At 37.3% G+C, this 25,874-nt stretch overlaps 1 protein-coding gene across 4 annotated transcripts in view; it reads left to right on the forward strand.

Annotated features, from left to right (window-relative positions):
- Positions 1–25,874, forward strand: part of Ugt8 (UDP glycosyltransferase 8) — a 67,698-nt gene that overhangs the window by 16,750 nt on the left and 25,074 nt on the right. For 3 of the 4 annotated variants that reach the window (XM_070022498.1, XM_070022497.1, XM_070022499.1), the window contains one exon: positions 9,105–9,928. In XM_070022498.1, the coding sequence (XP_069878599.1) occupies positions 9,107–9,928 (822 nt within the window). In that variant the 5' untranslated portion in view covers positions 9,105–9,106. Of the gene's footprint in view, positions 1–9,103; positions 9,929–25,874 lie in introns of those variants that run through there. The other variant, XM_070022501.1, reaches the window with a different exon arrangement.

Consider the following 25,874-nt stretch of genomic DNA (forward strand, 5'->3'; position numbering starts at 1 on the left):
TAACAGTAATAATCTTAATAATATACAAAATTATATATAACATATTATGCAACATAATATACATTATGGATTACATATTTTATATATTATATATTACATATATATGACATAATATATACAAACACATATTACAGTCTTAATTCTTTGTAATCCTCATAGTTAAAAATTAATCTCAATAATGTAATGCAGATGTCATTAAGTACTAATTTAGGGATAGTAAGGAAGGATAATTTTGTGGGTGGGTACAGTGGCTCATACTTGTAAGCTCCGTTACTGAAGAGGCAGATGTAGGAGTCCTGGTCAGAGTTTAAGTTGGCAAAATGTTAGTGAGACTATTTGGTTGAAAAACTTGGTGTGAATCAGACTATGTCAGAGGCAACGGTAGGAGGGTCAGAGTCACAGGTTAACCTGAGCAAAAGTGTGAGACACTATCTGAAGAATAACCAAAGCCTAAAGGGCTAGGAACAAGTAGTAGAGTACTTGCCTAGAATACAAGAGGTCCTGTGTTCAAACCCTAGTACCTTCAAACAGAACAAAAGAAAGTATATATTGTTAGCAAATAGAGGAAACAATCTCAGCATCTTCTGGTTTTAGTACATTTCCTTAATAGTGTCTAAGTAATGGTATATTGACAAGCAATATGTACCACCTGAAATTTCATTATGGGAAAGGAACTGCATTGAACTGCATTTCCTCTAGATTTACTTGCTGTGGTTTACAAATTAATATCTCAAAAAGAGATATGAGAAGTAATTACAAAGCATTTTAAAATAAAAAGCATTTAAAAATTTTTTTTTTGTCGTTCATGGAGTCTGAACTCTGGGCCTGGGTGCTGTCCCTCAGCTCTTCAGCTGAAAGCTAGTGCTCGACCACTTGAGCCACAGCTTTTTCTGCTTATGTGGTGCTGTGGAACCAAACCCAGGGCCTCATGCATGCAAGGCAAGCACTCTACCACCGAGCCATCTTCCCAGTCCCATAAAAAGCATTTTAAGTCAGTAAATACCTGTGAGATTTTTAAGTCTGAGACAATTTCAATTCATGACCTAAGGAACTTTTCTTTTTTTTTATTGTGAAAATTAAGGATGTGATCAGACTCAAAATAGAATTTCCATGTTTGCTGGATGATCATGTGTCGGATAACATGAGATAACTGGTATCAGGGAATTGCAGAGAAAGAAACCAACATTTTATCTGGTGGGGGATCTCTCCCTCTCTCTCTCTCTTATTCTCATTATTCCATCTTCATCATCTTTCATCTCTCCCTCCACTTCTGACTTGTTCCTGATTGATTTGAGAGAAGAGTCTCACAGACTTTCCTGCCCAGGCAGATTTGAATTGAGATCCTCATATCTCAGCCTCCTGAGTAGCTAAGATTATAGATGTGAGCTACCAGCACCCAGCCTTAATAGTATCTTAAAACTCATCTTGACTATACTTTACTGACATAGCTGTGTTTTACTGACACACAAGTCATTCAAATTATTTAAAATTTGGGGAAGTTTAGTACTAAACTAAACGAGGAAGAAAGGCACTACCATGCTGTTTACTACTTATAAAAAACTAAGGCTCTATACACATGCTCTGAAGAGACAATAGCAATTTTTGATAAGAAACCTAACAAATATTTTGTAGGATATATTTGGATACTTATTTTATATTCCTTCAGATCTAGATACCTCCAGAACAATTTAGCTTTAACTCAGATCTTGCTGTTTTTGGTCTGAATTTCTTTTATTGGGTCACCTGTATTTCCTTTTGCACATCTAAATGTTAACTAGTAGATCCTTATCAGTTAATTAGTTGAGAGCTGCATGGAAATTTCCAGCTACTTTTTAAAATTTGTTTACAGGGGTGGAATTGGTGGGGACTGGTCCTTTGGCTTGAACCCAGGGCCTAGGAACTGTCCTTGAGCTTTTGTGCTCAATGTTAGCACTCTACCACTTGAGCTACAAATCTACTCCCAGCCTTTTGTAGTGATTTGGACATAAGATCAAGTTTTCTTCCTGGCTGGCTTTAGAACTTTCATCCTCAGATCTCAGCTTCCTGAGTAGCTAGGATTACTGGTGTGAGCCACCTGCTAAGCCTGTACTTTAGGAGGCTCCTCCAGTGAGTCTTCTGGACTCTAAAGCTTGAGGATTGTCTTATTCAGGTGATTGTACTTGTGTATTTTAAGTAGTTAAACTTAGTCACCATCACTAAAAATTAATTGGATGCAAGGTACACGTGCCACGTTGTTGGATAGGCACATTGCCTTATTTTCTTCTTTCCCTAACCTTCCACCTGATGCTGGTGGAGAATCTCCTGAGATGGGCCAGAGCCTGCTATCACTGATAAGCAAATGGAGTTGAGTTTCTCATTACAGCTTCACCACCTGTACTGCAGATGTCAGAAAGGAGATAATTGCAGGCAGTTAGTTGTAGGAAGGAGAGATGGTAAGTGCAGCAGCCTGGGTGTTACAAAAGCTGTATGGACTTCATCATGTCTCCTCCAGCAGTAGGATCTGGTGCCACTGGCATTCAAGAATAGCCCAGATTCAGAACTGAACTGGTTTTTAAATTTTTATGTTATTTTTTAAAAATTTTTGGTGCCAGTTCTGTGGCTTGCCCTCAGGGCCTGGGTACTATCCCTGAGCTTTTTTCCTTTCTTTCTCAAGGCTGGTTCTTTACCATTTGACCCAAAGTTCCACTTGTGGATTTTTGGTGCTTAATTGGGAATAAGAGTCTCACAGACTTTCCTACCTGAGTTGGCTTTGAACTGTGATCCTCAGATCTCAGCCTCCGGAGCAGCATTAAGATGTGAGGCACCAGCACCAGGCAGAATTGTGTTTTATAATGGTATTGTTATGGTAAAGCAAAGTCAGCCTATGTGGTATTCCTAGAGACCTAATAGACTTATTTTGTATCATAGGATAGGATAGTATAGGGAATGAAGTAGTATGAATAGAGTATTTGTGTCCTGCCACTTCACATGAATTTATTAAATGGAATCAAACTAATTCTTCCTTTATGTTTTCTGTGAACATCCACTCAAACAAATTACTTGAATTTTTTCTGAATGAATCAAAAGCATAAAGTTATGAAGTGGTGAATACTTTAAATCTAGAGTTACTTATCTTTATTAGTTGTATCCAACCTGAATAGTTCACCGATGTGTGCATGCTCGTTATAATCTAATTAAGAATACTAGATTACTTTTGTTATTGTTGGTGCCAGTCCTGTGTATACGGAGTTCCTTTTGCTCAGGGCTAGCACCCTACCCCTTGAGCCACAGCACCACTTCCAGCTTTTTCTGTGAATTTAATTGGAGATAGAGTCTCACATACTTTCCTGCCTGGGCTGGCTTTGAACCATGATGGTCACATCTCAGCCTCCTGAGTAGCTAGGATTTTAGGCATGAGCCACTGACACCCAGCTTTTTGTGTGTGTGTGTCAGTTTTGAGGCCTGAACTCTGGGCCTGGGCACTGTCCTTCAGCTCTTCAGCTCAAGGCTAGCGCTCTACCACTTGAGCCATAGCACCACTTCCAGCTTTTTTCCACTTTTGTGGTGCTGGGAAATCGAACCCAGGGCCTCATGCATGCAAGGCAAACACTCTACCACTGAGGCACCTTCCCAGCCCTGACCTTTTTTATCTTTTCTTTTTAAGGTGGGATTAAACGAGAGCAGGAGGCCTTAATTTTTTGAAATTGTCTCCTCTCTCTGTCTCTCTCTCAATTTGACCTTCTCATTCTACAATGTGATTTCAGAAATATACATACATGCAATTAACAAGTCATAATTAACTTTAGAACATCTGGTATGGACTACTTAGGTCCTGTGAGTATTTCAAGTCTGGGTTGTTTAACAATTATATAGCAATAAAGTTGAGCCCCTCCCACTAGTCAACTATAATTTATTGTATTTACTATTACTATTATTCTTTTTCTTTCTACAAAGTAGAGTAAAAGTGGATTAGTTTACTATATACTAGGTCATTATCAAGTTTTTATCTTCTGAGTGTTCTCAGTAAATGGGATCAACTGTTCTGGCCTTTGATCTCACTGTATGAATGAAATTATACTTACCAAGTTTGTCCTGCAGACAAGTTACAGACATGGTCAGAGCTATAAGCATTCGGGGCTTGCCCAATTTTAGCACAGAAAGCCCCATATCCTGGGAGCTTTTCTGGGCATGGGTGGATGAGCAGAGACTCAAAATTCAGTGGCTTAGGAGAAACAGTTTAGCATTCTCACAAATCAGAGTCTTGGGCATGAACATAGGTAGGGCTGTTATTTTGGTTCCCAGTTACTTGGTTCCACCTTTCCTGGTTTATACTTCTGTCTGCCTGGTCCCGGATGTTAATCATTACCAGGCTCTCTTTCCAGCCTGCAGCTAGAGTAAAGGGGAAAGGAGAGGGAGGGGGCATGAATTAGACACTGCACTTCTTATGTTTCATTCTTATGAATTACAACTGGCTGCTGTAGAAGCTCAGAACTCATCTCTCATTATTTTGGCTGTGAGGCAAAGTAAAATCGAGGGCTCGATTCCTGTAAGGAGGAGCAAAGAGGCAAGCCTCAGCCTTTCTTCCTTACGTGTGTCTCTATGGCATCCATCCTGGTTTCTTTTTGTACTGCCATTCTAGTTGTCATTGAATAATTGCCATTGATAATTCTCTCATCCACTTTTAACACTGCTGTGAATGTGAGAGTTAAGCTCACAAGATGTAAAACAGGAAACAAACCCCCCAGACTTAAGGAAAAGCTATTGTGAGGTCTACACTCCTATTTGCTTGCTTTTTCTCTTCTGTAACCCAGACCCTGTTTTCCAACAAACCTTTCTCTCTATTCAAAGTATGTGACTCACTTCAGTGCCTCAGGTTAAAGCTTTTGGCTTAGCATTTTATTTCAAAATAATGCAGTTGAGATTAGAAGGTTTAATGGACTCACCTACAGCTATAATCTCAGCTATTTAGGAAGCAAAGATCTGAAAGATTGAAGTTTAAAGCCAGTCTGGGCCAACCAAAAGTTAGCAAGTCAGGCCCCACCTGCCCTCCATCTCAACAAATAAGTCTGGTGTGGTGGAACATACCTGTAATCACAGGTATGAGGGAGCCATAGATAGGAGGACTAAAATCCTAGGTGGGCTCCATTAAGGGGGGGGTGGAGGGAGCTGGAAAGAGAGCCTGAATCTATTTGAAAAATATCTAAAGCAGAAAAGAAAAGATCTGGGAGTGTGGCCTAAGTGGTGGGATGTCTTTCTAGCAAGTATGTGGCTCTGATGGCAAACCTTAACAGGAAAAATAAAAGGATAAAGGGAGAAAAAGATGTCTTAAAGTTAAAGGAAAAAAATGTGGGTTTCTTCACATAGGTGCATGTGGCCTATTTACCTGTCATCGTTCAAAATGATGGTCATACCTATTTGTCACAATTATACCTATTAGAATAGGTGAAATTATAATAAAATATTTAATACATTTTACTAATGGCCCTACACTTAAGGAGCTTAAATTTAAAAATGAGAAAAGAGAAAAGTGGATTATTAGAAAACATTTACATTTATTTAAACATACTAGTAATGATGCAAAATTGGTATTTAGTTTTTTCCTATGCTAGGTGGCCTTTCCCAAGACTTACTTGTGGAGAGTACTTTGAAGAGAGATGAAATGTCTCTAACAACACTAGTTTTAATACCTTTTGTTTTTACCTCTGTTGACAATTAAAATCAGTAAATTGGTTATCTTACTGCTGTCTAGATAATACTACATGCCAGAGAAACACAAATACATTAGAAATCTTAGCTGTTTAACTACTCAGATTCTGTAATATGCTTTAAACTTAATCCTTAATTTGAAAAAATCACCCACTTCCATTTATTTGAAGTTTATTTATTTATCTTAGGTCTTACCAGGCCTTGACCTCAGGCCCCTGTATGAGCTTAACTTGCTTACTTGGCTCATGCTCTATCAATTGAATTATGCCTCCAGCCAATGTTGTATTACAGACATGAGATATCAGTGCCTAAATTCTTTTTTATTACATTTTTCAATGTTCCTTTTAATATAAATAATGCTTAGGTAACTATAACATTCTCAAATTTAAGATAATTATTTGATATATTTATATAAATGTAGAAAGTATAGCTAACCTTACGGTACTCACTGTTTTACCATTTTATTGCTGTATTTGTTTTTGCCATTTTATTTCTTCATATAGATTCAAGAAATCATTTTTATTACATCTGGAGGAAACTAGTACTCAGATTAGGATATTTGTAAGTCTATATTTTATTTTGATAATTTATTTTCCTTATGTTACCTGAAGTTTGCTTTTAGTCACATTTTCTTTTATTTTTCCCAGCACTATTATAGTTTTCATGTAAGTTTGAAATAATGAATGTAATGCTTACATGGTGTTTGTTTTGAACAAAAAGGTGAACTTGAAATGCAAAACATAGCTTAAACAGTTGTTAAAATTCAGTAGCAAGTTTTACTAACGAATGACAGTGAATGAACTAGTTCCTTTACTAGTGAATGAACAGTTCCTTAAAATGATAAAACAAGTTTTCTACCTAATTAATTGCATAGATCCTAATTATAGTTCCATGAAAGTAAAAGAGTAAGACATTTATTTTATGAAATGGATATAGAATGGATATATTATTTTGGTAATACTTCCTAAATTGTTGTGTGGATCATACACACAGTAGCTAATGGTTTATTGAGTTTATTTTTTGTTGTTGTTTTTCTTGTTAAGGACATCCTTCCTGGATATGCAAGGGGGGAACAGCAGAGAATTGTAGCTGTTGGAATGCCTGTTTTTGCATAAACACTATCCCTTGATTATAGAACATGTCCCTAGAAAATCCCTAATTTTCTCTTACTCAGAACTGGATGAAGGCAATGTCAGAGAGACAAATTGATGATCCCGTAGTGTAGAATAAAAGCCTATTCTTTTCCCCAAGCTTGCCTACCTAACACTATTCCTTTATTGACCTTGTAATTATAAATTTTGTTACAGAAATAACGTCTAGATTTATTTAAAGTCCTTTTAATAATTAATAAAACGTTAATATATATTTGTATTGTGATTGCTTTTTATTCTTCTGGGGTGGGAGAAGAAAAATGCATATAGAAATAGAATTTCATAGCTCATTCTTGATACTGGCATGATGATTCACTTGCTATTGATTTGTTTGTTTTGGTTCAGGTCCCGGGGCTTGAACTCAGCGCTGAGCACTATCTTCAAGCATTTCTTGCACTCTACCACTTGAGCCAGAGCTCTACTTCCAGCTTTTTGGTGTTTAATGGGAGATAAGAGTCTCATAATCTTTCCTGTCCAGGCTGGCTCTGAACTGTGATTTTCAGATTTCAGCCTCCTGAGTAGCTAGGATTAGAGGCATGAGTCACTGGCACCAGCTCTCAATTTCTTTTTTTAATGTCGTGCTATATTTGTAATTTGAGAAGTTATAGTTGCAAGATTTTCTTTAGGTGGTAGAAATTTGCACAGATTACAGCTAATAAATGGTAATGAGTAACCTTGATGTCCGTTTGGGGATATATTTATAAGTCTATTTTGAGTTGTTTTTTGACAAGAAAATACTCATTTTGTGTACGTACTTATTTAGAACTTTTCTCTTTCTTTCTTAATTTTTTGGGGGGGAGGTTGGTCATGGGGCTTGAACTCTGGGCCTGGGTGCTATCCCTGCATTCTTCAGCTCAAGGCTAGCACTCTACTACTTGAGTCATAGAGCCACTTCCAGTTTTTGGTGGTTAATTAGAGATAAGAATCTCAGGGATTTTCTTGTCCAGGCTGGCTTTGAACCGAGACAGATCTCAGCCTCCTGTGTAGCTAGGATTACAGACATGAGCCACTGATGCCTGGCTAGAACTTCTCTTTATGTACAAATTACAATGCACAGATTAAGACAGTTTGCACCTTGAGTGTCCTTTACAAGCAGAGTGCTTATTTCTTACTGGCAAGGGAGGATGACTGCCCGTAATCTATGACTATGAAAGGGGTGGGGAAATACTAGCCTTCAAGTGTAGAGAAACCCTCTGATTTGTCACTGTCACCCAAGTTAAAGGTGGAGTGCAGGAAGTATGTTCTGGAACATGGTCATTTATCAGTTCCTTTTTCAATATAGTCCCTCTTGAAATTTTCTTTTTTCTTTTTTTTTCTTTTCCTCTCTCTCTTTTTTTTTTGGGGGGGGGAGGTTGGTTGTGGGGCCTGAACTCTGGGCTTGGGTGCTGTCCTTCACCTTTTCAGCTCAAGACTAGTGCTTTACCACTAGAGCCACATCACTGCGTCCAGCTTTTTCTGCTTATGTGGTGCTGAGAAATCGAACCCAGAGCCTCATGCATGCAAGGCAAGCACTCTACCACTGAGCCACCTTGCCAGCCCCTGAAATTTTCTTTCAAAGAGTCTTTTTTGTGGTAATGTATGGAAATCATCAGCAAAATGATATAAATATGTAAATTCAGACTCACAGGATACTTAAGGGTATTTAGTAAAGAGGACATATATATGCATGTATGTGTATGTACTATAGATCATTATTCCTGTGTTAAATTATTTTCTAGAGAATGATGGAACTACTGCCAAATGATTGCTTATATTTCTAGAATGTACTGTCCTTGGCAAGCTTTGGTTATAATTGGGAATGTTACAGCTGAAATAAAATGACTTAAGTAAGAGACATATGTGCTGATATGGCTGCAAATCCAAAAAGCTCAGCTCTGTTTGTTGGAGTTATTACTGATGCTCACTTAGGACAAAAGTAAATATTTCATGTTATTTCCTAGCTATTGTTGGAAGTAGTAATACTACTTGTCATTAAACCTTACATACAACCCTCATTTCACATTGGAAAAAATGAATGGTTCATTGAGACAATTATATGCTGTCATTCTGATCCATTTTTTCATAGGTATCCTTGTATCTCAACTTTGCTTCCAATTCTGTACTTGAGCAATTTGTCTTTCAAAAATGAAAGGTTTATTAGAACAAATGGAAGGGTAATTTTGGGCTGATTCGGTTCAGCTGATATATTGAACAAATACAAACTTTGGGATTGGTTTGAATGGTTGGCTGTGTATGCTGTTTTAAGTTGTCTTCTGCTTGTCATTCCAGCTATGAAGTCTTACACTCCGTATTTCATACTCCTTTGGAGTGCTGTTGGGATGGCAAGGGCTGCCAAAATCATCATCGTGCCGCCAATTATGTTTGAAAGCCATATGTACATTTTCAAGACGCTAGCCTCAGCCTTGCACGAGAGAGGCCATCACACAGTGTTCCTCCTCTCAGAAGGCAGAGACATAGCTCCATCTCATCATTACAGCCTCCAGCGCTACCCAGGGATCTTCAACAGTACCACCTCGGATGCGTTCCTGCAGTCCAAAATGCGGAATATTTTCTCTGGGAGATTGACAGCAATTGAGCTATTTGACATATTAGATCATTATACTAAGAACTGTGATATGATGGTTGGCAACCAAGACCTAATCCAGGGTCTGAAAAAAGAGAAGTTTGACCTGCTGCTGGTGGACCCAAACGATATGTGTGGATTTGTGATAGCTCATCTTTTAGGGGTTCAGTATGCTGTATTTTCCACTGGCCTTTGGTATCCTGCCGAAGTGGGTGCTCCTGCTCCGTTAGCCTATGTCCCTGAGTTTAACTCACTCCTCACGGACCGCATGAACTTGCTACAAAGGATGAAAAATACCGGTGTTTACCTCATTTCCAGATTAGGGGTCAGCTTTCTGGTTCTTCCCAAATATGAAAGGATAATGCAGAAGTACAACTTGCTGCCAGAGAAGTCCATGTATGATTTGGTTCATGGGTCCAGTCTGTGGATGCTGTGTACGGACGTGGCCCTGGAGTTTCCCAGACCTACCTTGCCGAATGTTGTATATGTGGGAGGAATTCTAACCAAGCCCGCCAGCCCATTACCAGAAGTAAGGTTTGCCAAACTCCTTGCTAATTTGTTTTTAAATATAAAGGTCAATGTTAATTTCTGGAAGATATGGGATTAATTAGGGTTTCATAACTAAGGCTGCTGTCATAAGTAGTCAGGATGCAGGGAGCCTGGAAGCCTTCTAAGCTTCCAGAAGGGTACACCCCTTTCCCAGAGTCCAGGTCGCTTGGAGCATTTCTATAATACCGAGATTTTGCTGCGCAATAGGACTGACTGGTAAATAGATTTTTAGTTAAGTAGTAACTATGGTATGTGAGTAGAATATATCTACTGGTTAATCTTACTGAGTATAATTGATTTTGCTTTTCATTAAACACAAAGTCTTTTCTCTTCTCCCAAACAGTACAATCACAAATGACTGTTTAGTACACCAAATGCTATGAATAAAATTTCCTTTCTGGGAAGTCATAACTGCTAGAAAGTCTATGTCCTACAATAGAAACAAAGCAGTAAATCCATCAAACTAATGTTGTAACTGCTTTAAGGCAATCATGCCCTAGTGAAATTTCATTTCAAAGACAGAATTAATAGCACTTCAGCAAGATCTCTCTGATGGTTGTTCAGCCTGAATAATTTGAACTTAAGTTCTTTTTTTGCTGCTGGTTAAGCTATTGGCAAGTTGTTTGGTGTTCTGATGTTCAGATCTGCAACTTTTGTGTTGTTGTTCTTGTTGCTGAAATCAGGATTTTATAATTACTAGACAGGTGCAATACCTTTGAACTAGGCCACCAGGCCTGGTTTTCAATGGTTACTTTTAGGGTACGTTCCACTTCCTATCCAGGAGAATGGCTGGACTATCATCTACCTACTTTAGGCCTGGCATATTTGCTGAGGTCACAGATATGCATTGCTGTATTCAGTGAAGATGGAGTCTTGGGGCTTTCTTGCAATACTCCCAAGTAGCTAGAATTAGAGGCTTCAGCCAGGACACACCTGCTTGCTACTTTGTTTTTAATCAAGTATTAAAACTAACTGAAGTCGGGTGGCAGTGGCTCAGGCCTGTTATCCTCACTACTTAGGAAGCTGAGATCTAAGGATTGCAGTTCAAAGCCAGCCTGGGCAGGGAAGTTCGTGAGGTTCATTTCCAATTAACCATCAGAAAACCAGAAGGGGTGCTGTGGCTCAAATCATAGAGCGCTTGTCTTGAGCTGAAGAGCTCAGGGACAGCGCCCAGGCCTAGAGTTCAAGCCCCACAACTGACCAAAAAAAGACTAACAGAAATGGTGCATATATTTATATATTGTAGTGATTTTTCTAATTTCAGACTGACTTTCATTTAATTCCATTAACCAAGAAACTTAGGTCTTATTCCATAATTTCATTTATGGAAGCTATTTCTATTTTGTTTCTAGCTCTGAAAATAGCTATACCCAACAACTCTGCTAAATTGTTTTCCTCTTTGAGCACTAAGTATAAACAAGTCTGTCAAAGCCTTGATGAGCATATACATATTTTCACCTATAGATATCAGATAAGGATAATGTTTTTTGCAGCTTGTTTTATATAGGATCATAAGGTGATTGGTATATATGACCTTTGGACTTTCTATTACAATTATAACAGACTTATGACTAAATATCCTGTGCTGAGTATATAACTCCGTAAAAGAGTACCTGTCTAGCATGCAGAAAGCTGTGGAGTTCCTCAGGACCACACAACCAACACAATCATATTTGTTCATTTTCTCATTCATTCATTTTCTCTCTCATACACACAGAATTTCCTTTACATGTTTCTTATAACACTGAAACATAGAAATGTCCATCTCCATATCCACAGTGCTAGCATTTTAAATCACTGGTTACCAGGGCACATTTGTGTTCTCTGACAGCTATAAAGAATGGGGTTTAACCTCTGCTTATCTCAATCACTCATGATTGTATCAAAGTCTAATTTGAATTGCTCAATAGTCTCCACCACAGTCACCTTGTGAAATAATGCTCTCTTGCATAAAGATAGATAAAATCAGATTTTAGAAGTAGTTCTGAAAAGATTTAGTAAGCAAATCTGTCTTTTCCTTAACTAAGTCATTTAAATGTCATAAATACCAACCTTTCTTCGTAACTCTTTATCTTTCCCCAGAGATAGTTCTCTGTGCCAGCTTACTTTGCTTTTGGTTGTGCAATGTCTTTCTTTTTCAGTCACCTGACTGAAGAAGACATCTGCATGTAGAAGAATCTTCTGTTTTACCCTGTTCCCCCTCCAATTTCTCTTATTTCATTAATTTTGTTAGTGTTGCTTTTGCTTTGGTTTTTATTTTTGTGCCAGGACTGGGGCTTGAATTGAGGCTCTCATGCCCTTGCTTGGCTTTTTCATTCAAGGCTCATTCTCTACCACTTGAGCCATAACTCCAGTTCTAACTTGTTTATTGAATGGTAGCTGTTTGAACTATATATTGTATAAGTGTGGACTGATACCTCAGGCTCTGTTATACTTTATAGTTTTACAACATTATTTCACTTCAGATATAGCTTTCCAGTACGTTTTTGGTTTTGGTTTTTTTTTTTTTTTTTGAGCCTCACACAAGACAGTACTCAAATGTTTTGTTGTACCTTAATTTCTTTTTGTTTGTTCATTTTTTATTGTAATTTTAAGTAATTGAACAAAAGACTTAACATTTGACAAATTAGATTACGAATACAACATATATGTTGATTAATGTCATTCCTTTTATCATTCTCTCCCTTCCCTCCCAACTCCATCCTTCCCCTCAATTTTGTTAATTTCATAGGATATGCATTGACGGTTATGACTATATAATTTACTAGGACAGAAAGACACTTCCAGAGGTGAAAGTGGGTGGCGTCAGACTCTCTTTGTATTGACATTTTTCTCCCTCTTCTCTATACCATGGGATTCTCCAGGTGATCATGGGTTATCATACATGCAGAGTGATGTCTCATTCCTTTGGAAAGTCCATGTCAATCACTCTTATGGGTTGGTCCTAGAGAAGAGCCTAATCCTCTTCTTCAATGAAAGCTCAGTTCCACGTGAATGTAATCATCCTTAATTTCTTACTTGACACTTGTAGGGCTTCCCTGTCCTTCTTGACTTCATACAGTGATTCTCTTGAAAGTACACTTGTTATTTGTACTGTTTTGTGTCTTCTTTTGTTATTTGTACTGTTTTGTGTCTTCTTATTTGGGTCTCACAGGCACACACATATGGCATGAGCATGTGTTATATGTAATGTGATACATAGAGATAGCTATGATCAGTATAGTAAGTTTTGGGTTCTAAGTATCATGGACTGTTTTCTTGTCAGAGGACCATCTGTAGTTCTTGGATAGTGAGTATTTTGAAGGATGTTATGTCTCTCTCTTTCTCTCAGGCATTCTTTACTTTTTTGAGGTTTACTCTAGTAGTTTTATCTGAGATAATAAACTCTAGGGCTTTTCAATGAAAATGTTTCTCAAATTTATTTTTAGTGGTCACAAACACTAAATCAAGAGGGCGTAGCTAGATGTTTCTGAGAACACACTGATGACTAATAATAGCCTAATTGTTCCTTGCTTTGGTGTTTTACAAGGGAGTAGATTAAGTTTTCTAGATGTCTAGAGATGATTTGATAGTAGGATTTGAATTTCACAATCTGGGAAGAAAGGCACAAAATTTTCTAAAAGGCCTTTTTTTAGGACCTTTCATAATGTTTGAGCCTAAAGAAATTCTAGAATAGCTAAGGTCTGCTGCATTCATTTTAATTTTTTTTCTTTTCTGAAAATATATAGAATAGACAAAAGAGTAGTACATTTGCTTATTACATGAGGGACTTACACAATGCCTGATAGATTTTTTTTTGGGGGGGTGGTCCGGTCATGGGGCCTGAGCACTGGGCCTGGGCACTGTCCCTCAGCTCTTCAGCTCAAGGCTAGTGCTCTACCACTTGAGCCACAGCGCCACTTTCGGCTTTTTTCTTTTTGCTTATGTGGTGCTCAGGAATTGAACCCAGGGCCTCATGCATATAAGGCAAGCGCTCTACCGCTTAGCCACCTTTCCAGCCCCTGATAGATATTTTGTGGCAAGCTGAGAGAAGTATGGATTGTTTTGCTACTGATTAGCTTATCAAGATACCTGCACATTTTGTCACTCACATTAATCATTTACCCACATATAATCACGTATAAGACTATGCAGAAACAGTAGTTTCTGTAATCTTATTTAACTGATATCAAAGTTTGTGCATAGTATGAGTCTCCAAAGAAAGAAACTATTTGTACTTTTGCTCTTATGTGAGTTGATAGAAATCAATCCAGTTCAAATCTCTTATTTAAATTTTAATCATTTAAAAATTATCTTTAAGTAGTTGTACAAAGGGATTTCAATTCAAGATGTCAGTTAATGAGTATAATGCATTTTTGCCATTGTTCTTTTGCCATTTATTGCATATATTCTAAGAAGGATGAAACCAAGGAATGAAACTACAGCTTTTGACAAACATGAAACCGAGGAATGAAACTACAGCTTTTGACAAACAGTATTGAATATTGATTCAGAAAGTGGAATTACTTACTTTTACATACACTGATTGGAAATTGATCTCACCATTAGTGAATGAAGTATCTAGTCTGAGACATGAGAGTTGTTTGGACAAAGGCTTGTTCCAGGGTATGGAAAATAGAGGCTATTTTAATAATACCTTATAGTTCTAAGTTATGCTATTTCATGAGATTTAAAGTAGATAATGGGATTCTAATGAAACCAATAAAACATATAAATTAAAACTAATGTGTGTGTGTGTGCATATGTGTGTGCATGCACTATGCCTTGGGATACTGAGTCTTGAACTCAGGTCCTTCATGATGTCTCTTAGGTTCTTTTACTCAAGGCTGATATTTTGTATCTTGAGCCTGAGCTCTACTTCTGTCTGTATGCAGGTTAACTGGAGATAAGAGTCTCACAGGCTTCCCTGCCTAGGCTGGCATTGAATTTTGCCTCCTGAGTAGCTAGAATGATAGGCATGAACTGGCACTAGGCTAAATGTGGAGCTTTTCAAGAGAACAACGCTGGCAAAATGGAAGAAGGGCACAAAATGCTATATTGTAGAGATTATTTTCCCTTGTTTACTTCTTTTTTTAAAACTATCTGAATCCATAACATAAATAAACTAGTCAAAATAAGTTGGTCTGACCTTACATTTCATTGAGAATAGCAACTGCCAAATGTCTGTGGAATTGGATTTTTTAATACTCATAGAGAAAGGGCCTTTATATAGTGTTGAAAAAAATTTACAAAGATCTTTAAGAAAAAGACTTAAGTTCTAATTTTTAAAATCTTCCAGTTAGATTTTTAAAAATTTTTTTTACAACTATTTTTTTTTATTGTAAGAATACCGTACAGAGGAGTTACAATTACATGGGCAAGACAACGAGTACATTTCTTATCAAGCATTGTTGCCTCCTCTTTGTTTCCCCTTCCCATCCCTTCCCATACTCCTCCCCTCCTCCCACCTAATCCTCCCCCCACCCCCCACCAAAGTTGTAAAGTTCATTTTTCGACATAACGACTTGTACATCTCATTGTTGTAATGGGTCCACCTGTATCCCTAGTTAAAAGATTTGTTTTTTCCCTTCTTCCTCCACAAATTATACCAACATCAAATACAGTGAAAGCATGGGTTATACCGTGGGGGAGGGACATACAAAGCAACAAAGAAATCGTCTTATAAATATGTTAGAAACAATCTCATGAAAGTAAAAAAAGAAACAAACAAAAAAAACATTCGAATACTTATCTTGGGGTTCATTCCCCTAACATCAATTTATCTGATCTTTTCTGCTTGACTCTGACATATACTAGTTATTACAAATAAGGGAAACCATGGGACCTTTTACTTCTAGTAAGAGGAAGCAAAATACTTTGAAAGCTGACATACCATTTATATCTTAATCACTTGCATACCTTGTACTGAAGTATTTTGCTAAGTACAGGCCATAATACTTACATTTTGGGATTAATGTAACTTCAAATTGTAAATGACAAAGCATTTGTTCTATTTGCTTTGCAAATTGGGATAAATATTACACTAATTAAATGAATGAAACCCTCAGATGCTTTATCTTTGGAAAACAATCCACATGGCTTATAAATATTATTAAACCTTTGAAACTAAATCCTCCTTTGAGCATTTTCAGGCTATGAGGAGGAACAGCCAAACTGGTTTTCCATTCACATTTGCAGTGTAAAACCCTTTTAAAATATTTTCATATGTCTGATGGTGAGTGGGTTTTGCAGCCACACAGAGATGAGTATCCAAAAAAGAGTTTTAACAGATATTTAGATCTGTGTTCAATGGGAATTTCTTTATTTTTGTTGGTTGTGAATTCTGGGCCTGGGCACTGTCCCTGAGCTATTCAGTTCAAGGCTAGCACTCTATCACTTGAGCTACAGTGCCACTCCGGCTTTTTCTGCTTATGTGGTGCTGAGGAATCAAACCCAGGGCTTCATGCATACAAGGCAAGCACTCTACCTCTGAACCACCTTCCAGCCCTTGATGGGAATTTCTTGTGTCCCAGTATATGCCAAATATTGAGGTAGCAACATTAAGTGCAAATTAGATTTTTCTCTCTCTGTGCTGCTTCTGCTTTGCTTTGCTCTCCTCTGTGTGTTTGTGTATGTAATAATGATATGAACAAATTAATAAGATGCATCAATTCAGTGCTGAGGTACTTTGTAAGACACCCATAGGATGCATTAGAAGAGGTGGCCAGTGAAGCGGAAGAACGGTGGAGTCAACCAGTGGAGAGACAGTTCCCCATTCAGAAGTGGAAGAACCCTAGTATTTTAAAGACCCAGAAAGATTGGGGACCTGAAAAGATAGCATGGCGCTTGAAGAGAGTGTGGTTCCTGTTTAGAGAGATGAATAGAGATTGTGTCAGGTAAGGCCTCAAGTCTTGCAAAGGATTTGAATTTCATTTTGAAGCTTTACTTGAGTTTACCCACAGTTCAATGCAACGTGTGTGTGTGTGTGTGTGTGTGTGTGTGTGTGTGTGTGTGTGTGTGTGTGTGTGTGTGTGTGTGTGTGTGTGTGTGTGTGTGTGTGTGTGTATAGGTATATATACCTATATTATAAAATTGAAAAATACACAGGGGTTATTTTTAAAACTTGTATTCCTTTAAGTTGTTTTCTCACAGAACAAAAGATCTTACAAGTACAAAAACTAGTTGCACAAAAGTGGGGATTTGGCTGTGACTTTACCTGCTTGTGTGATTCTTAAGCTGCTGGGGATTTTGTTTTTGTTTTTGTTTTTAAACTTACTCTATTTTTTTTTGTCAGTCATGAGACTTGAACTCTTGGCCTAAGCGCTGTTCCTCAGCTCTTCAGCTCAAGGCTAGCCCTCTACCGGTTTTCTGGTGGTTTGGTTTATTGGAGATAAGACTTTCAGGGACCTTCCTGCCTGGGCTGGCTTTGAACCACGATCCTCAGTTCTCAACCTCCTGAGGTAGCTAGTATTACAGATGTGAGCCACTGGCACCTGGCTTCTATTTTTTAATTTTATTAGATGGTTTCTTTGGATTTTTTTAGACATGCATACTTTATTTTTAAAACTTAGGCAAAAACATAATTTATTTGGAGAATACTAAACATGTTAAAAAATGATACAATATGATGCACATATAACATGTTCCTCTAGGGAATGATTTTTTAACAGACTTCCATTTACAATCAATCAATCAATTTAGAAGCATTTCAAGATTATAAAGTAATAACACATCTCTGAAAGAGTTGTGAGGATTAATTGAGTTATATGGTATGGAGTGGCCATCCTACATTGCATTCTGATAACAATGTCTTAATGTAGATAAGTACAGTTTATTCTACTAGACTTGCTTAGTAATCACTTAAGGTCTTTAAAAATGATGATAATAGAAATCACATGTAACATATTCTACATGTCATTTTTTAAAAAAATTTTATTTTATTTTATTTGAGAACATACTGTACAGGGGGGCTACAATTACATGGGCAGGATAATGCATACATTTCTTACCAAGCATTGCTCTACATGTCATTTTAACTGAGCAAATTACTTAGTCATTTTCTACCTGGTTCAGAGTTAACTTTTCAACAGAGGTGACATTTACTACTCAGTGTTTGGCTTTATTCACATAGTATGTGTAATCAGTGCTTATATTGATAACCTTACTGAATGGGGCCTCCAAGTTTTATCCCCAGGATTTGAGTACTTTTGTTATTCTCTTTAAAAAGGCAGTATTAGGCACTACTGGTTACTACCAGCCGAGGCCTAACACAGCTGTGTATTTAGCATTTAATCATGCGAAGAATTGCTAATTAGAAAGTCAGAACAGACAAAGCATACCCAGTGAAGTTGATACAATACCATTTTTGTTTGAGAAACATAAATGAGTAATCTTTACACATTAGAGGTTTCATTAATAAGCATTTTCCTAAATCAGGCAATCTTCAACAAAACATTAACCCAGTAGGAGTAACATCTTCCTTTCACAAAAATGCCTTAAAAATGCAATCAACTTCAGTCAAAATTTCTAAGTGTGTATTTTGTCTTCTAATTTCTTTGCTAAGTTTTTTTTCTCTATTCTTCTTCCTTTCAACATACTTCTTTCCTTCAGGTACACAAACTTCCTACGGTGTCCATCTCCTGCTTTCTTAGCCCTGAATCCTATTACAACATTCTCTGGCCCAGAGTCTTACTGTAGCATCCTCAGTTAACCTCATTTCATGCTGCCTAGTGCTTCAATATTCTCTTCTTTCATTAAAAATACAGTTTCTTTTTCAGTGTTACTTGTTGATTACTGTGAACAATTTATCATAATAGCCTTTCTATAAATAGCAAATATTTTTATCCTTAAATTGGAGGTCAGAAGTTACAAGAATCTTAAGTTACAAGAATCAATATAAACTCCTAGGTTAATTTCATCAATAACTGCCTATAAGATGATAGTATTGAAAATTGCAGGCATGCTCTGGGCATCCCAATAAGTTCTTATGACATATTCTCATGCAGGATTGTACTGCAAAAGCTTGAACTTATTTGTAGCCCTTCACATCTCAGTGAGTTAAGAAGTAATAGCAAAATTCTATGTGCTTGTCAAACTGTGCTGATGTAATGGGTGTTCAACAGTTTGTCTATTTAACTTTGGATTTTAAGTTTGAGAAGAATACAGGCCAGACACATGTCACATTGAGAAGGTAAAGTGTGCAGAAAATACCTTCATACATTTAAAATATTTAAGTGTACAGATGCCTTTGAAAATGTGTGTTTGTTTAGAAACAATGCTTTTTTGGGAAGTAGTGAAATACTGATTTTTCTGAAATTGAGCAAGTACACATCTTCTGGCCTTAGTAGGCTATCTCTGCTTCACCAATTCCTATTGTCCAAACTATGTCCTTTCGGGACCGACCAGAAGAATCTAAGCTCAAGACCTATGAATTTGGGTCTCAACTTTGACATCAACAGCTTTGTCTTCATGGAATTTTGCACATGAACTTTCCAGATGAAGTTTTCTTATTTGTAAAAGAAGAGAACACTAGTTTTGTTTAGATCAGAATCATTCACTGGACACTGGTGGTTCATACCTATAATCCTGGCTACTCAGGAGGCTTAGATATGAAGATTGAAGTTCAAAGCCAATTCGGGCAGACAAACCTGAAAGGCTTTTATCTGCAACTAAAAAGTCGAAAGTGGAAGCTTGCCTTAAGTGGTAGAGTACCAGCTATGGGCAAGAGAGAGCAATAGAGCTTGAAGCCCTGAGTTTAAGCCCTAAGACATTTATTCATTCTATCTTTACTTCTCTCCCTTTATCTCCCCAGATTTATTATAGAATAGGTAAAATATTTGTATCTACAAATTAAAAGATTATTTATAAAAGTGAAAAACTATTGCAGCTTTATGTGGAAAATATATTGTGAATAAAATAATACATTATATACAGATAGATGCACAGATACATATATCTCACAATGTCCACTATGATGAACTGCATTTTTAAAAGAACTTTTAGTTAAGAAATAAGGACCTGGAATTTCAGCGCCATTTTCCCTAATAAATGAAATAGCAAACAAGCTTTGACTTATCCGAATGACAGTCAAGAGATTGAAACTAAAAAACTATTTGAGGGGGTAAAATTAATGTGGAAAACCCATGGACTGAAGTTCATTCAATTAACTCTCAAGAGCCACTCTTAGTAATTAATTGGTTCCAATTTTGTACCTTCTAAAATGCCTGGTTGTTTTATTTCCAAGCCTACAGAACAATAAAAGAGCAAATAAAATTTTAAAGCAGGCATGCCGAAAGCAGTGAATATAGCTAACATTATTGTCGATGTAATTGTTTAATTGTGGGAGAATAAGGAATAGCAACATAAAAAAATAACTCAAAAGGTACAGGTAGCCCTTTTGGGTCCATTTATTGTCACAGACCCTGAGGACACCACTCTATCACAGGGGCACAAATAGTAATTAAATCCATGTGTTAAACGTGCTCTTTGTGCACAATCATGGAAAGAAGAGAGGAGCTCCTTTTATACAAGTCAGCAGTGACGTTAGTTCTCATGCACAGGTAGAATTCCAGAATGAGGCGACTCACAACAGGCTTCAGATAACTGTATTTGTACTCTGGTTAAGAGAGCCAGAACAACTACATCAACATAGCCTCAGTTAATTCATTTACAAAGCCAAAGGTTTGCACTGAATTAGCTTTAAGAATTACAGTTTAAGATGTGTAACCTCATACAGACTTTCTACTAGATTCATGTTACCAGATTACGTGTTTTCAATTGCCGACTGATTTCTTGAAATCATCTTTACTGTATGGATAGAAAACTATGTGATACTGCCTTTTCTTACTTCAGAACAGCCTGTATATGCTGATGCTCTTTTTAGCATTGTAATCAGATCAGGAAATAACACTTAGAAAAATTTAGCTCACTCAGGAATTTAATAACTGCACATTGAAAACTTCTGGCATCCAAAGAATCTGCTAGCTCCTGGGGACATAGAAGTTAAATCTTACGAGAGACGAACATTGAACTACTGATGATATTAACTTATTTGGAAATATACAAAGAACATAAGCAACAGATTGTGAGGCAGAACTGACTATCATATGGCAGAAAGGAACGTGGACCACATGAGCTTTGGACTTCAGGGTCCTGGGATGTTCGTAGTTATTTTTCTTCGCTTCTCTTTTTCTGATCTGGAAACACTCCCTAGGCTTGATCCCCACTTAGGATAAAAATCTTTGGGAAGCCAGTAACTAAAGGTTTTTGAAAGCAGTGGTGAGAAAAACTGCAGCCCATGCAAATTTTAGGGGCCATTCCTCTGTCCTTTCTCCTTCGTTTTTTTTCTTTCCATTTTCCCTTTCTACAGAAACTCCTTGAATTATTACATGTCACTATGTATGAGACAATTCACTCTCAGTCATTGTTTGTTAAGCTAATTCTGGTGACAAGGAATGAAGGCTTTTGGGCTTAAAACTATTATGCACAGTCTCTATAATATTAGAAAATGATCCCTCCCAAGAGCTGTTTGTTTGAGTAGTGAATGTTGTCTGTCATGTTTGTGATTTTTCTAGGTTTTCTAGTGTGGCTGTACTCAGCTCCAATTACTATTTTTACATACTTCATGGGGTAGATCTTCTAACCTCCTATCCATCTTCTCTGTAGATTTCCAAGGCCTCACAGACTTCCAAAGCTGATGGACATCTTGGCTGATGAAATTGCATCAAAGTAAAATGCCCAGTCCTTCATATCTATGTCAACATATTCTGTCACTTATTGAACAGTCCATATTGAGGACCTACTATGTGAAAAGGGGACTGTTGTAGGGTGCTGGGTAATATGGAATCAAATTTATAGTTCTCAAGGATCTGGCATACATTCTGTATTGTATTTTCCACCCTCTGTGATTCCATTGTTGGTTCCACCTGTGAAGGTCAACCCTAACATGAAGTAAAGGAGAACCATCTGTAGAAATTCCTCCTTCCTCCTCCTTGTGGTCAGTCATGGGTCTTGAACTCAGGGCTTGGGCTCTGTCTCTGAGCTCTTTTGCTCAAGGCCAGTGCTGTACCACTTTGAGCTACAGCTCCACTTCTGGTTTTCTGGTGATTCATTAGAGATGAGAGTCGTAGGGACTTTTCTTCGGAGGCTGGATTTCCAAAGGACCCTCAGATGTCAACCTTCTGAGTAGCTAGGATTAGAGGCATGAGCCATTGGCCGTGGCTTCTGCCACCTTCTTTACCAGACCCCATTCACTCATTCATTCAATGAACACATATTCAGGGTCAGGCTGTGTTCCAGGTGTCATGGTTGAGTGATGCACTAACCATGCCCTTCTATAAAGATATAGGAAAAGCTGCCACCTTCAAGACTGACCTTGCAAACCCTGTGATGTCCCTGGCTCTCTTGTTCTCATTCCTGTTAATCCTAGATACAGCTGAAGCAAAGAGCAGAAGAGGGATTATGTATCCTAAGGATGATGTCAGGGGAATGAAGTTCTGTCCTATAATGATTTCTATTTCTATTTCTTTGTTTTGCCTAGATGAGTACTCTACCACTTGAGCTACCCACCCAGCCCTTTTGTTTTTATTTTGTGTTTTGAGAAAAAAAATTCTCACTAATTGCCTGAACTAACCTCAAAATCCTCCTGTGTCCACCTTCAAAAGTAGCTGGAATTACAGATGTGCCAACCCATACTCATTTCACTTTTTCTGTAATATCATAGTGCAGTTTTTCTTTTCTTTTTAAGCCGTCTTATCTGAATCGACTAAAAGGCTGCTTGGTGCTACCGGAAGGAGTATATTTTTTGATATAACATCGACTGAGATTTAATGATAGCTTCACTATTACTATTGTTAGACTTTGTGCAAATTCTTAATTTCTTTGAATCCTCAACTTCTTTATGGAACGAGAAATATAATCCTATTGTGAAAATGAACAAGGTGAATTGTGTTAAGTATCTGGCACACAGTAGACTCACTGCTTCATTGTTAAATGGAAGTAGCTTCAGAAACAGCCTGGTGGAAGGGGATTGCATGGAAATCATGGAGCAGAGTAGAGATGATGAATGCCTTACTGGGTACAAGAAACAGCAATGGTTGACTTCAATTAAATGTGCTATTTCTGTATTTTTCTTCTCACTAATTTCCAAGATAGGTAACATTCATGAAAGGCTATATTAGAAGATTAAAAAGATACTGGGAGCCTGTGGTTCACACCTGTAATCCTAGCTACTCAGGAGGCTGAGATCTGACGATCACAGTTCAAAGCCAGCCCAGGCAGGAAAAATCCATGAGACTCTTATCTCCAATAGGCCATTAGAAAACCGGTAGCGGCGCTGTGGTTCAAGTGGTAGAGCGCTAGCCTTGAGCTGAGGGACAGTGCCCAGGCCCAGAGTTCAAGGTATCCCCTCCCCCCGCCCTGATTAAAAAAAAGAAGAAGATAAAAAATTAGTACATTCTCACTTCTGTAATATTTTTCAAGAGTAATAAAGTATAGCTATTGAATGCTAGCTGCCATGCAAAGTAAGAGATATTTTCAAAGGGTTAAAAGTTAAAAAGAATACTTAATTTAATGTTCCTGGATCTTAGATTGCTGAATTTTAATTCAAAGATCTATATCCTAGAAAACTTGTATAATAAAAGGAAAAGATGGGTCATCTCCACTGGAAAGTCTTGCTTTTTTTTCCCCCAACGTTTTGGTTGATATTGGTATCAAGAAGTAATTTCTTGTGGAGACATTCTGCAAGACTTCAGAAGGTTGCTGCAAAATTTAAATTGAGTAGCAAAGTCCATATTCTTCAGAAAGGATAAGTAGAAGGTGAATATGTTTACAATGTATCTTTGTCAATTAATAATCAATTGATGACAAAAGAACTGCAAAGCTCTGCTCTTGGTAGCATTGCTAACTTCACAAAGGGTGTCCCCGTATATACAACACATATTCCTTCCCTCTCCTCCAGTTTTTTTTCAGAGATCTTATTCTCTTGGTTCAGTCTCACTTTGTTTCTGTTCCCATAAGCAAAGCAATAATTGAAGTTGGATTGTATCAATTTCAGTCTGATTGACTTCCCTGAGTCACCCAATCATAGATTCATATTCTCAGAAGTCATGAGGAAATTATTTGATAATTTAAAAGAAAGTTAGACCTAGAAAACATTAATAATAAACAAGTTAAAAGCAAAAATATTATGTGTTGTCTACAAACCCCATTGTATCATAGAAACAAGTGTCTTTTTATACTCTTATTTGACTAGAGTTATGGTGATATAAAGACCATGTTGATAATATTTACTGGTTCATGAAATGAGATATTCACCATTGGAATAAAGTCATTTTGGTGACTAGTTACAGGAAATGAGAAAGGAGTCTGTTTATTAGGCTTTTGGAATCTGAAACAGACACAGTAAAACTTGAAATGATCATTAGGTTTAAATTTCTCTCTAGCCTGGATTAGTCTTCTTATTTTCTTTAGACACAAAAAAATATCCATTGTGCACTGAAATATAAAATTTACAGGGCTGACAGCTGTCTTTTTTTAACCAGTTGTGGGGCTTGAACTCTGGGCCTGGGCACTGTCCCTCAGCTCTTCAGCTCAAGGCTAGCACTCTACCACTTGAGCCACAGCACCACTTCTGGTTTTTTGGTGGTTAATTGGAGATAAGAGTCTCATGGACTTTCCTGCCTGGGCTTGCTTTGAAAGGTGATCGTCAGATCTCAGCCTCCTGAGTAGGATTGCAGGTGTTATCCACTGGCCCCTGGCTAAGGCTGACAGTTTTTATTTAAATTTTTATTAGTCTATTTAATCATGCAAGAGGAGTCTCATCATGGCATTTCCACACACACATGCAACATATCCCAACCCAAATCACCCAATATAACTTTTCCCCTTCCACTCCTTTTTTAAAGCAATTTCAACAAGTTTTATTGTTCTATTTTATGCATACAACTTTATTACTTTGAGCGTATTCATCCTCATTCACTTTCTCCATCAGCCCTCCCCTGTCCAGTCAGGACCCATCCGCATCAAAGACTGTGACACCAAAGGGTCTTACAATGGCATTTCAGATGCACATATATTACCTTTTGCTCAGAACAACTCAATTGCTTTCTCTTCCTCCTACAATTCTCTATTGATCCACAACTTTTATTCAGGTTCCTTATTCCATCTTCATGCATATCTGTAATGTAATCTGAAATTATTCCCCCACCATCTTTTGTTTTAAACCAATAGCTTTTATGTGAATTTGAGATGTTAGAACAGGAAATTTCATAGTTTGAAGTGCAAATAAATTCATATCAAAGGAAGAAAAAGAACTTAGTATTCTTGTAAGGAAATGGAACTGGTGCTACCTGTATCCTGAGCAATAATCTTCTTTTAAGACTTATTAACATGATTCTCATGGATTTAATAGAATTATAAGAGCAGATACACCAATGTCTGGCTGAATGTGCCTTTTTGACTCAAATTAACCTTTGCTGATTATTTTTTCAGCCAATTATATCCATGAGTTATTAGTTCCTCTTTCAGAATGCCAGAAAAGTGATATCCTATTAATAAGAAAATCTAACAATGTGCTTAATGTACTTGTTTTTTGCTCTGACTGAGCTGGGATAGTGATCAGAAATCATTCAGCTTCCCTGAGAGGTCTGTAGATAGTAGTTTACAAAGTAAAAAACCTTCTTTTACATAAAAAAGAACTTAGAAGTTATCATTAAATGTATATCCAGCCATCTTAAAGCAACATATGTTTATTGAAATAAATATGCACCAACAGAAAATTAAACAATGAACTTAAATCCAATTGTTCACAAGCTAACACAGACATGAGATAGATGAAATAACTAAAATGAAGTTCTGTGTACTGAAGTGAGGAGTGCTGGTTTATTCAGCTGTCTATGCTGCGTGATTCAATATGTGGCTGTTTATTCAAGGGGACCTATAGGAGAATT

The sequence above is a fragment of the Dipodomys merriami genome, unplaced genomic scaffold (genome assembly GCF_024711535.1).
Source record: "Dipodomys merriami isolate MVZ:Mamm:240054 unplaced genomic scaffold, mDipMer1.0.p SCAF_15, whole genome shotgun sequence".
NCBI classification, from domain to species: domain Eukaryota; kingdom Metazoa; phylum Chordata; class Mammalia; order Rodentia; family Heteromyidae; genus Dipodomys; species Dipodomys merriami.